Raw genomic sequence first — 14,003 nt, forward strand, 5'->3', positions numbered from 1 at the left:
CCCTTGCCATGGGCAAGGACACCTTCCACCAGCCTAGGTTGCTCCAATCCCTCTCCAACCTGGCCTTGGGCATTTGCAGGGATGGGGCAGCCACGGCTCCTCTGGGCACCCTGTGCAAGAGCCTCCCCACCCTCACAGGGAAGAATTTCTTCCCAATATCTAACCTAAATTTCCTTTCTTCCAGTCTGAACCCATTTCTCCTTGTCCTATCACTACAGTGCCTGACGAAGGGTCCTTCTCTGGCTTCTCTGTAGCTCCTTCAGGTACTGGTAGGTGCTGTGTGGTGTCCACACAACCTTCTCTTCTCCAGGCTGAACTAACCCAAATTTGCCAGCCTGTCTCAACAGGGGACGTGCCTCCAGTATTTTTGTCAACTTCGTGGCCCCCCTCTTTTGGGAGGGTGGGGAAAGGGAATGACGAGTGGCCAGGGCATTAACGCAAATAGCCAGGGGTTAAGTCAGTGCTACAGTCAGACAGGGTGAGTGGCTTCAGGTTATGGGCTTCACCTTGTCACCAGGTCATGATTTATGGCATTTTCAATGATTGTCATTATTGGATTGGAAAAGTAAACCACCACAGATTTAGCATCACCAAGCTAAGGCATGGATAACTGAGACGTGCAGCTTTGCTGTTGACACCTGTGATCCCTTCTAAGGCCACCCTGTTTATTTGTCACTGTTTGACAGCAGTTCACACTATAGCAGAGCTCAATCTCATTCTCAACCTGCCACCTACAGGGTTTGGGGTTTTTTTCTCCAAGATTAAACTCATTTGGAGAAGAAAAAATTAATTGGCAGTGGCTCTTAGCTCCTAACCTAGAGAAGAGTCAAGGAAATATTCAACCTGGATCCTGCCCTTTGGCAGATGCCACTCTATAAAGCATTCATGGTTCCATAATCTCCTTAGGAAGCAACCAATGCTTTTATTATGTTCACCCTCAGAAAGAAAACTAATGATTAACTTATTATTACTTTATTTTGAGATAGTACTGCAAGAGTGCACATCACCTTACAAACACAGAGAAGATGACACAGGCCTGCCCCGAGGAGTTCACAATTCCACTTCAGCAAATACAAAAAAATTCAGTGGACAGGAAAAGGTGGGAGAGCTAATGCTGGCAGGTTAAAGAGTGGGTTTTCTGAAAGAGGGGATTGTCTCCAGAATAAAAAGCAGGTGACAGAGGGTCAGGCACAAGGAAGTGACAATCAGCAGTAGGAGGACAACGTGGAGCACAGGACACCTGGTAAAAACAGATTGCACAGAGACGGGCTGGCAGCACATGGAGGAAAACAAGGACCTGTGGGCTTTATAATTAACGTGTAAGATTGCAGCTACATAACACATCATTGTTTCAGCTATTTCAGAGAAGATAACATTGTGAATCAGAAGTGGCCCTTTTTTTTTTAATAAAAAACCCCAAACCAGTCCATTCCCAACAGGAATCTGTTGTACTATAATACTATTTTCCATTATGAGCACTTTGCACTTTTAAACTGAGGTGTAAGGAATATCAAAAAGCTCTGCAGGTGCAGAAAAAAAATCAAAGGGGAAAAAAAAGAGTAGCAAAAATATGTTGTTTAGAGATTTCATTCCTTTTACCCTACAGTATCTGCTCTGAATTTTGTAGCATATTTTCCAAATTCATCAGCCTGTCAAGAGGGAAATCTCCTACTCGAAAACATTTTAGTGATTTACGGACTTAGTTAAAATCTCATTATCCTGCAATTTTCCTTTGCACACAGAGCATGAAGAGGCCAGGCTTTGCTGTGGGAGTTGAACATTTCAGTTGCTGTAGCAGCATTGCACTTAAATTGGTGTCTCAGCAAGATTTGCCCCCTTTTTTTTCCCAGACATCTGTGTCCAGTTTCATCTCAAGGATCCAGATATAGCTTTGCTCAGTGACTGTCATAGTGTGTCCTATTAAGCAGAACAGCACAGATTTTCTCTGCTACTTCTGACATTGTGTCATTGCATTAGTGCTATAAAGGCTGTGTCAACAGGGCTTAGGTTCTGACAGATTAGTGAAAGCAAAAAGCTGTCACCCTCCCTTCCCCACTCTGCGAATTCAATTTTATTTTAATACAAATGCAGATTAAGTGCATGTGAGAGGCTGTAGAGCCTGGGAGCAGTGTCTCCAGCAGGTGCAATCGCTTTACACAGCAACACCTTTGACTCTGAGGTACTCACAGATCAGGTTTCTGCTTCCTTACATTCAGCTGGGGTTACTTCCATGGAGCCCTTTCCCATGGCCACCCTCCTTGCACTTCCCATATGGATCAGGGTAAGGAGCTACAAAGGACACAAAAACCCCCAAGTCCTACAAATTCATCATTTAGGAATTATGAGAGCAGTACAACACATTGACCTATATTTGAGTTCCACAGATAAATGCATTATTGATGCCAACTGCTGGGACTCCACTCTTTGGTAGCACATTTATTTTCCCCACAAGGTGGCTCATGCACCAGGCATTGTCTGGTCCTGAAACACCCTGCTGGGGAAGCAGCAATGCTGTTTTCCACTCCAAATGTATATAATGTTATTATATACAACTTTATTTCCCTAAGCATCAAAGGATGAGGCAAACTGCCCCTGCTCAACCACCCCAGCTGTGTTTCTGCTGTGCAAGACAATGTTTAGAACAATCTGAAGGCAGAATATTGCCCTCCTGCAATACTGACCCCACTGCTGCAGGAGGAGCAGCTCTGAAGCAGTTATGCCACAATCAGTAGAGTGTTTGCACATCTTGCATGCAGGTGCAGGTTTTTGATAGATAAATATGAGACTGAAGTTAGTTTGGTTCACAACTGTCAAAATAAATTTCACCCCATTCGATCAGAGCAGTGTTTCACTTTAGCCCAGTGTGTTTTCTCCAGCTTTGGCCAATTCTTACAGGACAGAACATGCAGACAAGTATCTTTCCTTGGCATAACTTTCTTATTTACAGCAACTTAAAATCTCCCTGAGTTAGTGGATACATCAGACCATTGTTTAACCAGCCTCTTCTTTAAAAAAAAAATGTTACTTCTGTTCTCCACTACATTCTGCAGCAAAGAATTCCAGTTTGACTTTGCATGATCCAGAACATGATCCCATTTGTCTGTTCAACCCTGAACAGCTAAAAGCCTCCCTCTGTACCCACCAGGACATGAGCTCTCCTCACAGCTGACCAGCAGCTTCTGACATTAAGCACACATATTCACCAGATCATCAGGTTAAACTGGATTTGAAGATATCCCTAATAAAGGGCAGGATCTGGGAATTGCAGTAGGGAGGTAGATGGCAGAAATAAAATTGTGTTCTTTGAAGAATGTGCAGCTAAATTAAAAGGCAGCAGCATCTCCACTAAGACTTCATTCAAATATGCCACTCTCTTTTCCACTATTTTGCTGAGACATTTGTAACAGGCATTTAAGTGACATAAGAGTGGAAGAAATCACATTCAATTCTGAAACTGAGGTGGAAATAATGCTGGCTAGCACACAAAACACCAACTCTGCTTTAGGACACTGAGACTATGGATGGAGGCTCACACACCTGATACTTTATCTGTCATTGTCACGTCACAAGCATCTCTGAGCAGGAACAGGACTCTTCTCAAAATATTTAAAAGTATTGTAATATAAAATGCAGAAATCTGCAGAAAGCCCTCTGGCTGTACCACTGCTGGTGTATCTCTGAACATGTACTTGAGACAAGACAGGTGACCAGCAAAATTAATCAAAACTCTGCCTTCTTAATTATTGCTCAAAAAAAGATGGAAAGCTCACTAAATCATCAATCACCAAAACACAAAAAGTTCCAGAAGAACACAGTGCTGACAGCAGGCAGTAAATCTGCCTTGAAACAAACACATTTAATAAAGGCAACACATTATTAAAAAAAAAAATCACAGATGTGTAAAATCCTCGAGTGGTGAATCCTGAAAGGAGTGAAGACTACCAGGTACCAGGGAGTGCGGAGCAGCAGCGACTGGAGATGGCGCTGCCGGCGCACGGAGCGCTGGCCCCGGCACCGCCAGGGAGGGACCCGCGGGGCTGCAGCCAAGCTCAAATCCTGCCCGGCCCGGGGTTCTGCCTCCTTCAGGGGCTGCAGCAAAGCTGGAACCTGCCCGGCCCGGGGTTCTGCCTCCTCCAAACCCCAGCGAAGGAGCTCACACCCAGCTCAGCTTCCAGGTAATCTGTCACAGGAAGGCCGCAGCACGGTGTTGTTTCTTGGACTTTGCCAACCAGACATAGAAAAGTTGAATGTCTGAGCCCTTGCCAGGCTTTGCAGTAAAACACCACCACTATTTCTCCAGAATTGTTTTATTTCTGCCCCAACCTTCCCGCAGCCACCAGCTCAGCCCGGTGCAGTCGGTGCTCCTCCTCACCCCTGCACAGTCCTGCTCCCACTCAGTGCAGTGCTTAACACAGGGCTCCAGAGCCTGAGCTGCCGACCTCAACAAGAAGGTTAAGGGCAGAAAAGTCTGCTTTAGACAAGGAAAACCTCTATAAAAATAAGCAGGTTAAAAATTCCCTTTGTATTCCCTCCCTGGTGTGAACAGGCCTGGGGCACCTTTACCCACACGTATTGCTCTGGCAGCAGCTTCACCTTACAATCAATCACCAGCTGCTCTGTCCAGACAGAGCATCAACATTGCAGAAGGCTCCTAGAACAGCCCAAGTGGCAGCATTTTGGTCAGTCACAGTAACCTGGTGTTCAGCAGCTTGGTGACCATTATCATAGCAAGGTAAATCAGCTATGGCTAAAGGAAAAACGACATCACCACATCACCCTGCCATATGTCCACAGGATGCAGTTACCAGACACAAAGGAGTGTTCTGCACTCCTGGTTCTTTTCACCAGCAGGTCAGCTCACGTGAACACCAAGGTATCTGAAGCCCCAGAACTCAGCTTCAAGAAGCTTCTCCACTTTTTACTGAACACACATTGCTGCTCCCCTCCCAGGGGCATCTCAGGGGGGAAGGAGAGGCAAAAGGCAACAAAGTCTCAAAGCACTTCATCGGTAAACAAGATCCAATTCTTATCTCAGAGGCTCCAGGACTGCAGACAGTTTAAAACACGTACAGGTGAGTTTGTGAACCGGGAAGAAGAGGAATTCCAGGCCTCCCAAGGCTTGCTCTAGGACCAGCAGTCCACTATAGGCTCTTCATTTCAGTGTGGAAGGCAGATCCATTGCTCACAGTCTGTGTCATTTGCAGTAATAAAAGGTTTGGGAGCTGTCAGTGCTAGCAGCCAACATTTAGCAAAACACTGAAGCTGTGCTCATACACATAGGAATAAAAACCCCTTCCCTGCCTCAGGAACAGGGATATGTCTGGAGAGACAGTAAAACCACTGGTTCCAGCTACACATCAAGCAGAAAGACCATTATGAAGCCTTGGGGAGGGAGGACAGTGCAGCTTGCATCCGAGACTGTGTCAGCCAAGTTTGGGGGAAGAAGGGGAGAAAACAGACTGCAGTGTGTTACATTTGCAAACTCAAATTATGGTCTGTCTTCCTTCTTCCCCCATCCCTCTATTCCTTCTCTCCCCAGTTTCCCATGCAAACTCTCTGCTGCTGGAGAGTGTGATCAGGGGATAATTTAAGACACAATAGCTGTGTGGCCTTTATAAAAAGGAAAAGTGTCCCATGTTTTGGAATAAGGAGTGGGAAGTCTCCTCCTGCCATATATCTGAGGAAATCTCAGTCTGATGTCCAGCCCTCACTCCAGTGATGAGCAAAGACTGGCAGAGCCAGGGGAGAAAAGTCCTGGCTTACACCACAGGTAGAACCCACAGATGTGGTAGGAACTTGTACAGGGGAGTTTGCACATGAAGCACCAGTTTAAACAAAGGCTTCCTCAGTGGGAGTGCCGTTGATTTTGAAGAAAAGTTTGGCATCTTCCATCTTCTGCTTCTTTTCTCTCTCTAGCCTGCGCCTGTAGCAGACCAGGTAGATTGGGAGGCAGAATCCCAGGAGGCTCAGGCCAAGCAAGCCAACATTCACCTGCAGGAGGAAAGCAAACCAAAATTAGGCTGGTTAGGAGAAGACAACAACCCAGCCACGCGTGCAGCAGTGTCAGAGCCCAGCCCACATCGCCAGCTGTGGGCAAACAGGAGACGCCCTGCTCCCTGTGCTGGCAACATCCTCCACTGTTTTCATCCTTAGAGAACCTTGTGTGTGCAAGCTAAATGCTGCAAGAGTTTGTCACTCTGGATTATGGTTGTGGGAGTCTTGTTCCATAGAACAGGCAAGGGCTGGTGGAGCTGCAGGTGTTTCACACCAAGTTTGCTGATTGAAGAGCAACAGGCATGGGCACATGTAGCCTAGAGACCAGAATTCTCCCCAGCATCACCCATGTCACGATTTTATTGAGCTGCCCAGACTCTCAGCAAGACACCACATCAGCCCTGCCCTTAACAGCCATTTGGCTTTTTGGTCATTAGCATCAGCAATCCAAAATTTATTGGTAATTGGAGCTTGTAGTTCTCAAGCATCACAGTGTTATTTCTCAATTTTGAGGTCTGCTCACACTCACCCATTTTTAACCTGACAGATTCTGACTCACCACATAAAGTGTTAGTGGAAAGCACTCCCTTCCTCCCTTTCCATTCACCATAAGGGTTACTGGCTTCCCTGCCCAGGGACTCATTACTCACACAGGGACAGGGAAAGGTCTGGACAGCACCAAGGTACCAGCAGACTGAGGGACATGTAAAATTAGAGCTGTTTTTAACCTTGGTCCATGCACAGGAGCCCTTAAATGAGCCAAAAATCATCTTAACCCCCAAGCTTTCATATCAAAACTGAGAAGAACTTGCCCAGAGGGGGTCTCCTTTCAAAGGTCCTGTCAGTGCCATGAAGAGAGGCTGCTGCAGGAGGGCAAAGAGGGCACTGATTAACGACTGCAGCCCTGTCAAGCTGCCAAACTGAGTCGAGGGGTATCTGTCAACAAAGAAAGCAACAGCATTATTATGTGTCACCTTGACTTCATATCACCCAGGTCAGATTACATTCCCAGCCCAGTAACAACAGAGACCAACGTGAGAGCACAGTGCCAAGACAGGCATAACGTGCAGAACTCCCTCCTGCAGTTAACTGCCCCTGCAGGGTAACTGCCCCTTTTTACAGGGTATTTACACAGACCCTGTGGTGTCACACTGCTCCTGAGAGCAGAATGGAACTGCTGCCAAGGCTGGAGCCTTCTTCTTCAGATCATTCTCATCCCGAGTCTCAGACTTTAGCAATATCAGATCCAGCACTTGTTTTGTTTTGCAGCTCTACTGTGGGCAAGTGGAAGTGCTTATACAGCTCCTGTTTCTATTGCACAGGGAGCAGAGTGGGGATATTTACAAGTTAAAAGCAGGGCTGCTTTATCCAGATGACAACACCAGTGCCTGAGCAATCATTTTCATCTGGTCATAACAATTTGCTCCCTTTGGAGGCGAGTGAAACCTGCACAACAGGTTAGTGTTTTCCTTTTTAGAGGACAAGTCTGATCCTATGTCAAACTAAACAACACTATTGACTGGCAAGTGCTGGTATCAGATAATATTAATGGGAAAATAAATTTCAGGAATCTTCTAACATTTTTCTCTTTCCATGACTGAGCAGTAATTAAAAACAGTCAGGTTAAACTAAACTTGGGAAGAAAGAAGCAAATCAAAACCTTTAAATATTCAAAGAAGTCATATTCAAAGCAAAAATACCTCAACTCCAGGAAATTCCAGAGTTGCAGTGGTCAAATAGGATTAGTTTACCAGTAAGGTGATACTTACTGCAACATACATTTATTTACCTTGCCCAAGACAAAAATATTTTGCTTCTGGCTGCCAGGGAACCAAAAGTTTATACATTTCTGAAGCAGAAATGTGTTCTCTAGTCTGGATTCTCCCAGATGTGGGGCTTAGATTTTGACAGAAAGAGTCTGTGGAGCAGTGGAGTCTCCATCCATGGAGATATCCAGACAAAATCAGTTGCACTCCTGGACCACCTGCACTACCTGACCTTGGTCTGGAGAGGTCCCTTCCCACCCCAACAAATCTCTGATTCCCTGAAAGAAAACAGCTCCTCTTTGTTCCTCTGTCCTACCTCAGCACTGAGGGACAGATCTGTTTTCAAGGCCAAAAACATTGCTTAATGAGGAAGAGAGCATTTAGATTCAGCTATTGATAACTTGCAAAGTTGGAAACAGGATGGGTGATCTGTCCTGGGAAAGGGAGGAGGCATCACTAATGCTATCTTGAGCAATGTTTTATCAATGTCAGCTTCAGAGGAGAGCAGCAGTGATGTTTTCAGTCCTGTTAATGTTTTACCTGGGCACATGCACACATCTGCTCATTGCAAGACAAAAAAAGCCTTGAGTTTTTACTATATAACCTGTGTGTCAATAGTTTAGTCTCACACATAACTGTTCCTGGCGCTGTTGCTAAACAAGGAAAGCCCTGGGATTTCAGCCCAGCTATTGTCATGTCTAGAGGTGACTGAGGAAACAAGTTGCACCATTTTTCCCCTCTGACCATGAAGACCTTGTTCCTGATCTCCCTCTCCCCTGGACAGCCCATCATCCCAAACCAGTTTATCTGGCCAGCCACATCTTATGGGGAACCAGAGACTTACACAGCTGCATAGAGGCCTCCCACAGCTGAGTGGATGAATCCTCTCACAATTGTGTGCAAAATGAAGGACAGAATCTGAAAAAAAAGAAGCAGAAAAATGTCACATCCTAGACACCCACTCAGGTGTGCCAGAACCCAACACCAGCCATTCCTAAAAGCTGCTCTTTTCAGGTAGGATTGGGAAACCCAGACCCAAAACCTGAAATATCAGCACGAGGGAAGAAATTTGTACTTGTCTCCAGGCACTGCTTTTCCTTACTCTGCACACACACAGAGGATCTCTCATTTGTAGGTGGCATTGCTGCAAGGACATGTCCCCAGCAACCCCTGGCCAGGATCACAATGCTTTTCCATGGCCACCAATTTAGTTAATTTTCCACAAGTTATTGCAGACAACACGTAAGAATGAGCAAACTGCTTTCACTTGCTCATAGGCAAACTGATGTTTGCCTACATCATCAAGGTGTGTTTAAGTATAGCATAAAATCACTAAACTCCTCTGCCAAAAATAGGTGGTGCCACAGAATAAATATTTTAAGAGGTTTATAATCCCACAGGTACCATTGGGCACAGCATTTGACGCAGGAATAAGCTGCTGTACACATCACCATGTTGTGCTCCTTGCTGCAAGTTTTTCCAACCTTCTGCAGCTTAAATCAAGCCCAGTTTAAATGTACAGGCACTGCTGAGAGGATCTTGGTGGGCAAGAATTAGTTGCCACACAGGCCAGCTGCAGAAACTTCAAAAAATTAAAAAAAAAAAAAAGTTTAAAGTGCAAATAAATTCTGAATCAAGTGGCATTTTAACTACAGCTGCTTGTTCAGGTTTTCCCAAGAGATCCAAAGTGCAGAGTGTTGTTTCTGCTCTACAAGTGGGGCTTGCAAAGCAGGATGGAAGTTTCCCTGCAGTGCCAATCCCAGCCCTCCTGCCACCAGCAGCAGGTTCTCCTGGCACTGTGCTGTCATTCTGCCAGCACCCCACCCATTTCACCCACTCACCTGCAAGGGTAGATTAGGAATAAGACAGGTGATTCCAAATCCAACCAGCAGGAAGTTGGTGAACACAAAGGCATTGGTGGCGTTGGTGATTTTCTGGATCTGACGGTCACGCTTTTTCTTCTTCTTGTCACCTCTGGAAGGACAGCAAAACCTGGGTTACAAACACCCCCAGCAGCTGCTGGGACTCACAGCAAGATTCTCTACACATCACATCAACTATCTACACCAGTTTGGTCACAGATCTGCCTATGGAGGTGCTGGGATCTCCACCAGTGGAAGCTGAGGAACGTCTGGGTAATTATTTCAGTGCTGTTACTCTTACTCTTAGGCTAGGAGGGAAGTCTGAGCCTCTCCTGCTACAACTTAAATTTGCTCTTCTCGACTGATCTGAGTGGACATGGAAGATAGTCTGCTCCTTTCCTCTGCAATTATCAAGTCTTCCTTCAGGCTTTCTTTTCTATACTGAAGAGCCAATATTCTTTTCAGTCTTTGATCCCACAACACACAAGGCAGAGCAGAGGGGGCCTGCCAGGTGCCTGCATGTCCCGTGTGGGGCACACTACGCACTGCTCAGCGTTGCTCTCCTCATTCTCCTCTGAGCCATCATCACACTCTTTCATTCTCCAGTCCATGATGTATCCGATCACAGGCGCTGTCAGCAGGCACAGCAGCTGCAGGACCCCAAAAATGGAAGTGTAGAAAGCCACTGCAGGGGAAAAAAAATAATTATTAAAAATAGTTTTCAGTCCAAGCGATAGGAAAAAATATTTAAAAAAACCCTTCCCATTATCACTTCTCTTATCAGTCACTCATCAGCCTTCCAGACATCAGAATAGACATGCTGGGCACATTTCCTTCAGCCATTCTGATCCTGCACTGGAATTCTCTGGGCAGCAGCAGGCAGGGCTCCAAAAATGGGGACACAGCACCCACTGAGTGTCAGTGAGGTTTATTCCGGGCAGGACCAGCAGGAAGAGTTTTTATAAGCTTTGTGTGCTGCACAGCCAGGCCTGCTTTAGTCATCCCCTCTCCTGCCTTGCTGGGAGCTGCAGCTTCTCCAGCTGGGATGCTCCAGTGAGGACAATCAGGCTGGGAAGGTGAGGAATAACCCAGTTTGTGCTGAATGGACAAGTTTGGAAGAAAGGGGGCAGGAGATTAACATCTAAAAATAACATCATTTGTGGGCAATTGTTACAAAGCTCAAAGTGATGAAAATTCTGTGCTAACGATGAGAGAAGTGTCCCCGTGGCTTGCTGAGGGAAAGCTGATGCCAGCAGACTCAGAAGAAATTGTCCCCTCCTGTTACTGAGCAGTTCCCCCACCCTGCAAGGCTTTTTTCCACTTCCTCTGGGCAGCCCACGTGGTGACTGAGGCAGCACACAGAAGGGCTGGTGAGTCACGGTGTGCCACAGCTCCAAAACAAGGATGTGGCTCTGAAACTGCCCATCTCAGCATACAGAGCACAAGTTACAGCCCTGCAAGCAAAGCAGCTGAAATTCTCATTAGTCCCTCCCGTTTTTAAGCCCAGCCAAAGCAGCACAGCCAGGATTTCCACCAAAATCCACTTGGTAATGGAGAGAAAGTTTCCAACCAGCCTCTCTCTCCTAAACAGTTGCAGCAAACCCCAGCAGGGCTGCTCTGCTGTGCCCAAGGATGGCACCTGGTGATCTTTTCCTGGCTCCAGCTGCTGGCAAAGGAGCTGAGAGGAACCTCCAACCTCCAACCTCACATTCATGGCCCCGTTCCTCCCACAAAGACAGGCCCTGGAGTGACCCCACATCCCCTCTCATTACAGCAACTGCTGCAGCCAAGAGAAACAGGTGGCATCACTCTCTGAGAGCTCTGCAGGAGCTGATTTACTGCTGGCTGGTTATTTTTTAATAGAGGGTAAGAAGCAAGCCACGCTGTCATGTTTTGCCTCTTTATGCTGCCCTGAACATTTAATCTTAGGCTCTAAACAGCAAGGGCAGAGGGCAGCTTGAATTAAGGAGTGAAATTTATGGGGTCAGCAAGGGAAGGGGAGGAAACAGCAGCTGCTACAAAACAAGGCCCCCTCAGCTTATCTGTCATGTTAAAAAACATTTTTTCCCAAGGAGAAAAAGCAGTAATACCTAGCAAAGGAAGCACACGTGGGCACAAACCTTTACATTCCCTGTTTTAGATGCTTTTCACTCAAAACTACTCTGAGCAAACACCTCACACTGTTGAGCTTTCCAGCCCAAGGTCTCTCAGTATCACCACATTTGAGAGCAAGGTGACAATTTATCAAAGATGCAGACAAATTTCAGGTTCTAGGTATAGCAGGTCTCCTCTCCCCTGCCTTCCTACAACACAATTATTTACAGAATGTACCCTTAAAGCTTCTTCCTCATCTTTTGGGGGGTTTCAGCAGATAAGCAGCCACAGGCTGACTGCTCTCTCCACCTTTTGGTTTCCTGACAGGTCTAACTCACCATAACCTGCACAGAAAGAACTTTCAAGGACACTGTGCCTCACTGCAATTAAAGACTTCACTCCTGATCTGCATGATTCTCCCCACATCCTTCTCTCCTGCTGTAATCCCAGGAATATTTAACTTTTGACCACAACCCTTGCAGGGTTTGGCCCAGCTCTCCCCTCCCTCAGTGCTCCCAAGGGCAGCTGCAGGTGGAGGGAGCTCTCTGAGCAAACCCCACCCAGGAGAATAAAGGCAGGAATCAGGAGGAATGTGAGGGAGCAGCACCCCATCCCCTCCTGGTGCACACACAGATTGCATTTCTGGAGAGCTGCACGTGCCTTGGAGCTGCTCTTGCAGCAGAGCCTGACACTGCTGAGACCAGACAATGCCACTGTTTTGCTGATGCCATGGAAACACCAAGACAGAGACTGCACTGCAATGAGCCCAGGCTACAATCAGGGGGAGGAAGGGGAAAAAATAAGGAAGAAATCTTAAAGGTGGCACAGAAAAATTGCAGCATACTCAAGGGGCACGATCCCTGTTTTAGCAGGGAGCTGGATCAAAGCAGAATTGGCAGCTTATACAGTTAATGTTAATTCTGAAATTCCAAGGAGGGGAGGAGAAGGAAAGAAATTAAAATTAAATTAGTACAGCAAGCCAGGGTAAAAAGAAATAATATTTTTTTAAAAGCAGTGTCAGAGTTACAAGGTAAGCAGAAAAGGAAGCAGTGTTGGGAAAGGTAGGCAGTGTGAAGTTTGTCCTGTTCTGCTGTTTAATGTCTAAGCTGGCTCCTGAGGCAGGAGATAAAGAGCTGAATGCTGCAGGCTGTCAGAGGCTCAAGAAACAAAGCAATTCAGGGAATGCCAGGGCACTTGGAGTTTCCTGAGTTTCCTTCCCTCCCCCAGAGCTCACTCCTGTTTTCAGAGGAGTGCCTCTTGATTTATCAGCTTCATGCAATCCAGATTTAACAAGTTCAAACTGGATCTTACTACAAAGGACAAAAACAAAATTTAAAAAAAAAAGGCTAAGTCCTGTTTTGCAATCCTGGGTATTTTTGACAGTAAACTAATGTACTCTTTCCTGTTTGCTCCATGAAACTTCATCAGAACTATAAATGCAGGGAGTCCAGCCCTGAGCCTCCCCAGCACCCAGCAAGCTGCACAAAAAACCAGCTCTGACTTCACTTCTCCCCCCTGGGTGCTGGGCTGAGGCACTGAGTCCAAGCATTACTCATGAGAGTCAGCTGCTCTGCATTCTCTGCTTGCTTGGGATAACTCAAGCAAATACCTGCTGAAATAGGTTTTCTAGTTAAAATAAAAATTAGCAGTCCACCCCCAGGGGTTACTTGCAAGAGGCCTATGTGGGGAAATAACGTGGGGCAGTATCTGACAGACACAGAGTTAAAATTAGCCTGACATTCAAGCACCCACCTCACTGCCCCTCTGTGCTGGGCTGCTTCCAGCCCTTCCCTGGGCCCTCCCAGCAGCTGCCAGTGCACTTGGACACCAAGGATTGCCCTGCATGGAGCATCTGCTGAGTAATCAGCTGCTCGGCCTCCACTCACCAAGGCTGGGTCACTCCCAGCCCCAAGGATGCAGTGAAAGTCTTCAGGGGTTCCCTTACCTTGACTTTCATCTCCAGACAGAAACTCCAGGATGGTGTTCATGGCTCCCATGTAGAAGATGAGCCTCAGCTGGGTGACACACATGGTGATGAGGCTGAGCAGCAGGATGGGGCTGAAGACACTCTTCATGAAGGAGGGAGTAGCTGCAGAAGGAAGAACAGAGCCTCTGAAGAAGGCAGCACACCCTGGCAAACATTCACAGCAGGGCCTCTCCTGGCCAGGAGTGCCAGTGGCAGCCCCAAGGAGTTCACCTGGTGCCTCACAAACTCCCACCATCAGCAGCTGCAGGTGCTGGAGTTTGGCTACCAAAGTGGGGCAAGGCAGCAGGAAGAATGCCCTGA

At 46.7% G+C, this 14,003-nt stretch overlaps 1 protein-coding gene across 1 annotated transcript in view; it reads right to left on the reverse strand.

The window, feature by feature from the left end:
* Positions 1 to 956: 956 nt before the first annotated feature.
* Positions 957 to 14,003, reverse strand: part of SLC43A2 (solute carrier family 43 member 2) — a 31,394-nt gene continuing 18,347 nt past the window's right edge. The window contains exons 9-14 of the mRNA XM_058037507.1: positions 13,662 to 13,805; positions 10,169 to 10,307; positions 9,602 to 9,734; positions 8,605 to 8,678; positions 6,807 to 6,930; positions 957 to 5,991 (exon numbers count right to left, since the gene is read on the reverse strand). Of these exons, the coding sequence (XP_057893490.1) occupies positions 5,830 to 5,991; positions 6,807 to 6,930; positions 8,605 to 8,678; positions 9,602 to 9,734; positions 10,169 to 10,307; positions 13,662 to 13,805 (776 nt within the window). The 3' untranslated portion in view covers positions 957 to 5,829. The remainder of the gene's footprint in view (positions 5,992 to 6,806; positions 6,931 to 8,604; positions 8,679 to 9,601; positions 9,735 to 10,168; positions 10,308 to 13,661; positions 13,806 to 14,003) is intronic.

This window comes from Melospiza georgiana, chromosome 19 (assembly GCF_028018845.1).
Source record: "Melospiza georgiana isolate bMelGeo1 chromosome 19, bMelGeo1.pri, whole genome shotgun sequence".
In the NCBI taxonomy this organism is placed as follows: Eukaryota; Metazoa; Chordata; class Aves; order Passeriformes; family Passerellidae; genus Melospiza; species Melospiza georgiana.